The sequence below is a fragment of the Telmatherina bonti genome, assembly GCF_933228915.1.
Source record: "Telmatherina bonti genome assembly, chromosome: 23".
Taxonomy (NCBI): domain Eukaryota; kingdom Metazoa; phylum Chordata; class Actinopteri; order Atheriniformes; family Telmatherinidae; genus Telmatherina; species Telmatherina bonti.
This window is the reverse complement of record NC_136632.1, coordinates 30,927,579-30,938,402: the sequence shown is the minus strand read 5'-3', so window position 1 is coordinate 30,938,402 and position 10,824 is coordinate 30,927,579. Positions and strand designations below refer to the sequence as shown.

The 10,824-nt window shown below is 50.7% G+C and overlaps 1 protein-coding gene across 1 annotated transcript in view; it reads right to left on the bottom strand.

Moving 5' to 3' along the window:
* Positions 1-448: 448 nt before the first annotated feature.
* Positions 449-10,824, bottom strand: part of kcnd2 (potassium voltage-gated channel, Shal-related subfamily, member 2) — a gene marked incomplete at both ends in the record, with an annotated part of 42,261 nt that continues 31,885 nt past the window's right edge. Inside the window, 3 exons of the mRNA XM_079263228.1 lie at positions 449-626; positions 9,899-10,137; positions 10,215-10,310. Of these exons, the coding sequence (XP_079119354.1) occupies positions 449-626; positions 9,899-10,137; positions 10,215-10,310 (513 nt within the window). The remainder of the gene's footprint in view (positions 627-9,898; positions 10,138-10,214; positions 10,311-10,824) is intronic.

Here is a 10,824-nt window from a genome sequence, read left to right as displayed (position 1 = left end):
GAAATGTTTCCTCATATGAACACGTTTATGTATGTTTTCATCTCGCTGATTCCAGGAATTGTTCTCTTCTCCGGACCACATGTCTTTCGGTCCGCCGTGTCATCCACCAGACGTAACCATGGACACAGCGACATCACATTCTGCTTTGAATTGTGAAAGAAGTAACTGTTATTTACATGTTAAAAATGAAGGTTATTTCGAAGTGAAACTACCAGCTAGGACAACCTGAACCAGGTCTGGATCTGGATCTTCCAGTCTTTTTGCTGCAAATGACGAGTTTTTCTGGAAAACCTGAACTTCAACAGATATTTCCTGCAGCTGCTTCAGTCCATTCGTAATAAACGAAAAGACACAATCTTCAGTGCAGACATATGTGTTTGAGTCTCCATGGCAACCAGGCAAACAAGGTGGTCTCTGCCACTGTCCAGCACGATCGGGGCGGACTGGTCTAGAGTGCAGACACGCGGACGACGTTGGCCTGGTGGTACTGGGTGGAGCTTGGGGACTGGTCGTCCTCTGGCGTGGTCCTGGGTGGTGTGGACATGCTAATAATTGCAGCAGCAAGGTAGGACTCTTCACAGTTCAGTGGAAGCGCCTCCTGCCGTTTGCCGTTAAGACTGGAGCGACTGGATAAAAAGAGAGAAGAAGAAGCTGAGTAAAGATGGTGGAGGATGGATGGATACTCACGGTGTTGATGTTTGGATGTTTCATCAGGACTCAATCCGGTCTATATATCTGGATCTGAACTAATTTCAGACACTGATTAGTACCTGAACCTTAATCTGCTACCGAAACAGTCCCATAAAGTCCAATTAAACCAGTTCAACAGAAACCCAGGCCCCAGGAACACCAGCTTCAACAGGGTGAAGGGGGACAAACTCCTCCGTCTTCCACGATAAAGACGTTTCCCCACGTCTCCAGGACATAGGGACATGACTGCAGAACCTCCTCGTCCAGGGGAGCAGCATGAGGTGGACCAGGACTACTGAATGGATGGATGGATGGATGGATGGACGGTAGGACGGATGGATGGATGGTAGGACGGATGGATGGATGGTAGGACGGATGGATGGATGGATAGATGGACGGGCGGGCGGACGGATGGATGGATAGATGGATGAAGCATGGACAAATGATGATGGATGGATGGTAGGACGGATGGATGGATGGTAGGACGGATGGATGGATGGTAGGACGGATGGATGGATGGACGGTAGGACGGATGGATGGACGGTAGGACGGATGGATGAAGGATGGATAGATGGACGGATGGATGGATGGATGGGCGGGCGGACGGATGGATGGATAGATGGATGAAGCATGGACAAATGATGATGGATGGATGGATGGATGGTAGGACGGATGGATGGATGGATGGATGGATGGATGGATGGACGGATGGATGGATGGATGGGCGGGCGGACGGATGGATGGATAGATGGATGAAGCATGGACAAATGATGATGGATGGATGGATGGATGGTAGGACGGATGGATGGATGGATGGATGGATGGATGGATGGACGGATGGATGGATGGATGGGCGGGCGGACGGATGGTAGGACGGATGGATGGATGGTAGGACGGATGGATGGATGGTAGGACGGATGGATGAAGGATGGATAGATGGACGGATGGATGGGCGGGCGGACGGATGGATGGATAGATGGATGAAGCATGGACAAATGATGATGGATGGATGGATGATGGATGGACATCTGCAGCTGAGGACAAACAGAAGACAAGCTGGGTTCCAGCTCCTCCCAGACTTCCGGTCGTCCCACAGCGGGACAGTCCTGCCGTATGACTTATGGGAACGTGGTCACATGACGCCGTGTGGCGACACAGAGTCGTATCGGTCAGGCTTCATCTACACGATGTCTGAGTTCAGCTCGTCTCTGAAGTACGTTTTCGCAGAATTGTCTTCCTGAAGGGTTACCATGGCAACAGGACTCCTCCTTCTCCAGCTATCTCTCCTGTGGAACTCAGAAACCATCTCAGAGGGTAGATCTGTAATCCTCTGATACTACGTGCATGTGACGGTCTCAGGTTGTCCTCAGACCCATCTGGACCACCTTTTCAGGAAAACTAATTTCTCCTTTAAAGATCTTCTCCAGATGCCAAGTCCAGGACTTGAAAATCCTCGTCCCACCATCTCCATCGGGACCTTGGAAACCTTCAAGACCTAAAACGATTAAAATCAGCTGGGAAATGTAACCAAAGACCACAGTTCCACCCTGGAACCCTGCTGAAGAACATCAGGACCCCAAAGAACTGCAGAACCTCATCATAGGGCAAAAGCTCAGATGTGGACCCATTTTACAAAACTTCCGTCTCTTTGAGCTGCACGGCTCATAAACCAGGACACATGACCCCAGTTTTAGCCTGTCTCCATGGTCACTGTCCAGTTGGTCCTTGCTTTTAGAGCTTGACATGGTCAGGTCTCTCTGCACCTCCAACCTTATTAACACCTCAGGTCAAAGGTCACCGGTGGGACCAGACCAGAGGGCCCTGAACCCATCTGGATGGGACAGTTAGTTTGGTTGGTATTGCTGAGTCACACAGGAAGTGATGATTCTTTCCACCAATCAGAAGAGTGCAGCATGCTCGGCTCCACCCTTTAGGGTAAGCTTGGGACCAGAATGGAAGAATGCCAACGTCACTGTAAAGGGCAGGTCACTTCGATGGACCCCTGATTTGCTCTAAAATGTCCTGAAGGTCCTGAGTTACCATCTAGGGTTGTTTTGTTTCATCAGGAGCTTCTGCTGCTTCCTGAAAGACGGAACGTTTGCATAGCAGTCAGACATCTGGCTCAGTAAAACCACATCCCAGCGTGGATCTGGCTCAGTAAAACCACATCCCAGCGTGGATCTGGCTCAGTAAAACCACATCCCAACGTGGATCTGGCTCAGTAAAACCACATCCCAACGTGGATCTGGCTCAGTAAAACCACATCCCAACGTGGATCTGGCTCAGTAAAACCACATCCCAACGTGGATCTGGCTCAGTAAAACCACATCCCAACGTGGATCTGGCTCAGTAAAACCACATCCCAACGTGGATCTGGCTCAGTAAAACCACATCCCAACGTGGATCTGGCTCAGTAAAACCACATCCCAACGTGGATCTGGCTCAGTAAAACCACATCCCAGCGTGGATCTGGCTCAGTAAAACCACATCCCAACGTGGATCTGGCTCAGTAAAACCACATCCCAACGTGGATCTGGCTCAGTAAAACCACATCCCAGCGTGGATCTGGCTCAGTAAAACCACATCCCAACGTGGATCTGGCTCAGTAAAACCACATCCCAACGTGGATCTGGCTCAGTAAAACCACATCCCAACGTGGATCTGGCTCAGTAAAACCACATCCCAGCGTGGATCTGGCTCAGTAAAACCACATCCCAACGTGGATCTGGCTCAGTAAAACCACATCCCAACGTGGATCTGGCTCAGTAAAACCACATCCCAGCGTGGATCTGGCTCAGTAAAACCACATCCCAACGTGGATCTGGCTCAGTAAAACCACATCCCAACGTGGATCTGGCTCAGTAAAACCACATCCCAGCGTGGATCTGGCTCAGTAAAACCACATCCCAACGTGGATCTGGCTCAGTAAAACCACATCCCAACGTGGATCTGGCTCAGTAAAACCACATCCCAGCGTGGATCTGGCTCAGTAAAACCACATCCCAGCGTGGATCTGGCTCAGTAAAACCACATCCCAGCGTGGATCTGGCTCAGTAAAACCACATCCCAGCGTGGATCTGGCTCAGTAAAACCACATCCCAACGTGGATCTGGCTCAGTAAAACCACATCCCAACGTGGATCTGGCTCAGTAAAACCACATCCCAGCGTGGATCTGGCTCAGTAAAACCACATCCCAACGTGGATCTGGCTCAGTAAAACCACATCCCAGCGTGGATCTGGCTCAGTAAAACCACATCCCAACGTGGATCTGGCTCAGTAAAACCACATCCCAGCGTGGATCTGGCTCAGTAAAACCACATCCCAGCGTGGATCTGGCTCAGTAAAACCACATCCCAACGTGGATCTGGCTCAGTAAAACCACATCCCAACGTGGATCTGGCTCAGTAAAACCACATCCCAACGTGGATCTGGCTCAGTAAAACCACATCCCAACGTGGATCTGGCTCAGTAAAACCACATCCCAACGTGGATCTGGCTCAGTAAAACCACATCCCAGCGTGGATCTGGCTCAGTAAAACCACATCCCAGCGTGGATCTGGCTCAGTAAAACCACATCCCAACGTGGATCTGGCTCAGTAAAACCACATCCCAACGTGGATCTGGCTCAGTAAAACCACATCCCAACGTGGATCTGGCTCAGTAAAACCACATCCCAACGTGGATCTGGCTCAGTAAAACCACATCCCAACGTGGATCTGGCTCAGTAAAACCACATCCCAACGTGGATCTGGCTCAGTAAAACCACATCCCAGCGTGGATCTGGCTCAGTAAAACCACATCCCAACGTGGATCTGGCTCAGTAAAACCACATCCCAACGTGGATCTGGCTCAGTAAAACCACATCCCAGCGTGGATCTGGCTCAGTAAAACCACATCCCAGCGTGGATCTGGCTCAGTAAAACCACATCCCAGCGTGGATCTGGCTCAGTAAAACCACATCCCAGCGTGGATCTGGCTCAGTAAAACCACATCCCAGCGTGGATCTGGCTCAGTAAAACCACATCCCAGCGTGGATCTGGCTCAGTAAAACCACATCCCAACGTGGATCTGGCTCAGTAAAACCACATCCCAACGTGGATCTGGCTCAGTAAAACCACATCCCAACGTGGATCTGGCTCAGTAAAACCACATCCCAACGTGGATCTGGCTCAGTAAAACCACATCCCAACGTGGATCTGGCTCAGTAAAACCACATCCCAGCGTGGATCTGGCTCAGTAAAACCACATCCCAGCGTGGATCTGGCTCAGTAAAACCACATCCCAACGTGGATCTGGCTCAGTAAAACCACATCCCAACGTGGATCTGGCTCAGTAAAACCACATCCCAGCGTGGATCTGGCTCAGTAAAACCACATCCCAACGTGGATCTGGCTCAGTAAAACCACATCCCAGCGTGGATCTGGCTCAGTAAAACCACATCCCAGCGTGGATCTGGCTCAGTAAAACCACATCCCAGCGTGGATCTGGCTCAGTAAAACCACATCCCAGCGTGGATCTGGCTCAGTAAAACCACATCCCAACGTGGATCTGGCTCAGTAAAACCACATCCCAACGTGGATCTGGCTCAGTAAAACCACATCCCAGCGTGGATCTGGCTCAGTAAAACCACATCCCAACGTGGATCTGGCTCAGTAAAACCACATCCCAGCGTGGATCTGGCTCAGTAAAACCACATCCCAGCGTGGATCTGGCTCAGTAAAACCACATCCCAACGTGGATCTGACTCAGTAAAACCACATCCCAGCGTGGATCTGACTCAGTAAAACCACATCCCAACGTGGATCTGACTCAGTAAAACCACATCCCAGCGTGGATCTGACTCAGTAAAACCACATCCCAGCGTGGATCTGACTCAGTAAAACCACATCCCAACGTGGATCTGGCTCAGTAAAACCACATCCCAACATGGATCTGGCTCAGTAAAACCACATCCCAACATGGATCTGACTCAGTAAAACCACATCCCAACGTGGATCTGACTCAGTAAAACCACATCCCAGCGTGGATCTGACTCAGTAAAACCACATCCCAACGTGGATCTGGCTCAGTAAAACCACATCCCAACGTGGATCTGGCTCAGTAAAACCACATCCCAACGTGGATCTGGCTCAGTAAAACCACATCCCAACGTGGATCTGGCTCAGTAAAACCACATCCCAACATGGATCTGGCTCAGTAAAACCACATCCCAGCGTGGATCTGGCTCAGTAAAACCACATCCCAGCGTGGATCTGGCTCAGTAAAACCACATCCCAGCGTGGATCTGGCTCAGTAAAACCACATCCCAACGTGGATCTGACTCAGTAAAACCACATCCCAGCGTGGATCTGGCTCAGTAAAACCACATCCCAGCGTGGATCTGGCTCAGTAAAACCACATCCCAACGTGGATCTGGCTCAGTAAAACCACATCCCAGCGTGGATCTGGCTCAGTAAAACCACATCCCAACGTGGATCTGGCTCAGTAAAACCACATCCCAGCGTGGATCTGGCTCAGTAAAACCACATCCCAACGTGGATCTGGCTCAGTAAAACCACATCCCAGCGTGGATCTGGCTCAGTAAAACCACATCCCAGCGTGGATCTGGCTCAGTAAAACCACATCCCAACGTGGATCTGGCTCAGTAAAACCACATCCCAGCGTGGATCTGGCTCAGTAAAACCACATCCCAACGTGGATCTGGCTCAGTAAAACCACATCCCAACGTGGATCTGGCTCAGTAAAACCACATCCCAACGTGGATCTGGCTCAGTAAAACCACATCCCAGCGTGGATCTGGCTCAGTAAAACCACATCCCAACGTGGATCTGGCTCAGTAAAACCACATCCCAGCGTGGATCTGGCTCAGTAAAACCACATCCCAACGTGGATCTGGCTCAGTAAAACCACATCCCAGCGTGGATCTGGCTCAGTAAAACCACATCCCAACGTGGATCTGGCTCAGTAAAACCACATCCCAACGTGGATCTGGCTCAGTAAAACCACATCCCAACGTGGATCTGGCTCAGTAAAACCACATCCCAGCGTGGATCTGGCTCAGTAAAACCACATCCCAGCGTGGATCTGGCTCAGTAAAACCACATCCCAACGTGGATCTGGCTCAGTAAAACCACATCCCAGCGTGGATCTGGCTCAGTAAAACCACATCCCAACGTGGATCTGGCTCAGTAAAACCACATCCCAGCGTGGATCTGGCTCAGTAAAACCACATCCCAACGTGGATCTGGCTCAGTAAAACCACATCCCAACGTGGATCTGGCTCAGTAAAACCACATCCCAGCGTGGATCTGGCTCAGTAAAACCACATCCCAGCGTGGATCTGGCTCAGTAAAACCACATCCCAGCGTGGATCTGGCTCAGTAAAACCACATCCCAGCGTGGATCTGGCTCAGTAAAACCACATCCCAGCGTGGATCTGGCTCAGTAAAACCACATCCCAGCGTGGATCTGGCTCAGTAAAACCACATCCCAGCGTGGATCTGGCTCAGTAAAACCACATCCCAACGTGGATCTGGCTCAGTAAAACCACATCCCAGCGTGGATCTGACTCAGTAAAACCACATCCCAACGTGGATCTGGCTCAGTAAAACCACATCCCAGCGTGGATCTGGCTCAGTAAAACCACATCCCAACGTGGATCTGGCTCAGTAAAACCACATCCCAACGTGGATCTGGCTCAGTAAAACCACATCCCAACGTGGATCTGGCTCAGTAAAACCACATCCCAACGTGGATCTGGCTCAGTAAAACCACATCCCAACGTGGATCTGGCTCAGTAAAACCACATCCCAGCGTGGATCTGGCTCAGTAAAACCACATCCCAGCGTGGATCTGGCTCAGTAAAACCACATCCCAGCGTGGATCTGGCTCAGTAAAACCACATCCCAACGTGGATCTGGCTCAGTAAAACCACATCCCAACGTGGATCTGGCTCAGTAAAACCACATCCCAGCGTGGATCTGGCTCAGTAAAACCACATCCCAGCGTGGATCTGGCTCAGTAAAACCACATCCCAACGTGGATCTGGCTCAGTAAAACCACATCCCAGCGTGGATCTGGCTCAGTAAAACCACATCCCAGCGTGGATCTGGCTCAGTAAAACCACATCCCAACGTGGATCTGGCTCAGTAAAACCACATCCCAACGTGGATCTGGCTCAGTAAAACCACATCCCAACGTGGATCTGGCTCAGTAAAACCACATCCCAACGTGGATCTGGCTCAGTAAAACCACATCCCAACGTGGATCTGGCTCAGTAAAACCACATCCCAGCGTGGATCTGGCTCAGTAAAACCACATCCCAACGTGGATCTGGCTCAGTAAAACCACATCCCAACGTGGATCTGGCTCAGTAAAACCACATCCCAGCGTGGATCTGGCTCAGTAAAACCACATCCCAGCGTGGATCTGGCTCAGTAAAACCACATCCCAACGTGGATCTGGCTCAGTAAAACCACATCCCAACGTGGATCTGGCTCAGTAAAACCACATCCCAGCGTGGATCTGGCTCAGTAAAACCACATCCCAACGTGGATCTGGCTCAGTAAAACCACATCCCAACGTGGATCTGGCTCAGTAAAACCACATCCCAGCGTGGATCTGGCTCAGTAAAACCACATCCCAACGTGGATCTGGCTCAGTAAAACCACATCCCAGCGTGGATCTGGCTCAGTAAAACCACATCCCAACGTGGATCTGGCTCAGTAAAACCACATCCCAGCGTGGATCTGGCTCAGTAAAACCACATCCCAGCGTGGATCTGGCTCAGTAAAACCACATCCCAACGTGGATCTGGCTCAGTAAAACCACATCCCAGCGTGGATCTGGCTCAGTAAAACCACATCCCAGCGTGGATCTGGCTCAGTAAAACCACATCCCAACGTGGATCTGGCTCAGTAAAACCACATCCCAGCGTGGATCTGGCTCAGTAAAACCACATCCCAACGTGGATCTGGCTCAGTAAAACCACATCCCAACGTGGATCTGGCTCAGTAAAACCACATCCCAACGTGGATCTGGCTCAGTAAAACCACATCCCAACGTGGATCTGGCTCAGTAAAACCACATCCCAGCGTGGATCTGGCTCAGTAAAACCACATCCCAACGTGGATCTGGCTCAGTAAAACCACATCCCAACGTGGATCTGGCTCAGTAAAACCACATCCCAGCGTGGATCTGGCTCAGTAAAACCACATCCCAACGTGGATCTGGCTCAGTAAAACCACATCCCAGCGTGGATCTGGCTCAGTAAAACCACATCCCAACGTGGATCTGGCTCAGTAAAACCACATCCCAACGTGGATCTGGCTCAGTAAAACCACATCCCAGCGTGGATCTGGCTCAGTAAAACCACATCCCAGCGTGGATCTGGCTCAGTAAAACCACATCCCAACGTGGATCTGGCTCAGTAAAACCACATCCCAACGTGGATCTGGCTCAGTAAAACCACATCCCAACGTGGATCTGGCTCAGTAAAACCACATCCCAACGTGGATCTGGCTCAGTAAAACCACATCCCAGCGTGGATCTGGCTCAGTAAAACCACATCCCAACGTGGATCTGGCTCAGTAAAACCACATCCCAGCGTGGATCTGGCTCAGTAAAACCACATCCCAGCGTGGATCTGGCTCAGTAAAACCACATCCCAGCGTGGATCTGGCTCAGTAAAACCACATCCCAGCGTGGATCTGGCTCAGTAAAACCACATCCCAGCGTGGATCTGGCTCAGTAAAACCACATCCCAGCGTGGATCTGGCTCAGTAAAACCACATCCCAACGTGGATCTGGCTCAGTAAAACCACATCCCAGCGTGGATCTGGCTCAGTAAAACCACATCCCAGCGTGGATCTGGCTATATGAGTATGATTTATAAGGCATGATTAGATGGAGGTTCTGGTGAACAATGGTTGTTTTAGGTGGACAGGGATTAAGTAGAATAAAACCAGTCTGGATCCAGGTCTTTACTCATGCATCTGCATTCTGGACCGGTGGGGGACAATAAATGTCCCCACCTCGCAGCAGGGGACTTGCTTGGAGGAGTATCAACCACATAGTGATAGACAGGTGGTCTTCTGGGCTCTGCAAAACCTTCAGGTGTCTCTGGCCTTAATAAGACCACCTTGTTGCCCCCCAAGACATTAATGGATGGCTGATAACCAAAGACCAGAGGTGAAATGTCTGACTCACCTGTTGCTGATTGATCGCTCCCTGATCTGGATGGTGCTCAGCTCCTGGACGCTGTCCCTCAGGCCCACCAAAAAGCTGGAGTTGGGGACGTTGAAGGTTTTCCTCTTCTTCCGGGCGCAGCAGGACAGGCCATGAGGTGAGGATGAGGAGCTGGTGGATGGAGAGCACAGCACCTGCTTCACCAGATTCACCTCCCTGCAGTTAATCTCGTACGTCTTTTCGTCCACAAACTGGTGGTTCTGTGGACAGAGATGGATGTTACAGTATCAGACATGATTCCTAACTTTCTGATTAAAAACTGCATGAATGTCCTCACCGTTGTCTTCTCCAGACAGTTCAGCAAGTGGTGGTGATGCAGATCAAAGGTCGGGTTGGTTTTACACACCAGTGCCTGGCCTGCCTCTTTGGATGCCTTCAGGGACAAAAATAAATCACATCATTTGTCTTTGTCTTGTGGTGACCTCAGAGTCTAGACTGAATGTCACCCAGATGGACCAGCAGAGACCAGTTCAAGAGGCTAAATGAACACCCTGCGCCTCCTGTGCAAGGTCCAGCATGAGATTCTGCAGTCCAGATCTTTGCTGCTATGCTAACATGTAGCACTGCAGCCAGGCTAACATGTAGCATAGCACCCAGGCTAACATGTAGCATAGCAACCAGGCTAACATGTAGCATAGCGCCAAGGCTAACATGTAGCATAGCACCCAGGCTAACATGTAGCATTGCAGCCAGGCTAACATATAGCATAGCAGCCAGGCTAACATGTAGCATAGCGCCAAGGCTAACATGTAGCATAGCACCCAGGCTAACATGTAGCATTGCAGCCAGGCTAACATGTAGCATAGCAACCAGGCTAACATGTAGCATAGCAACCAGGCTAACATGTAGCATAGCAACCAGGCTAACATGTAGCATAGCAGCCAGGC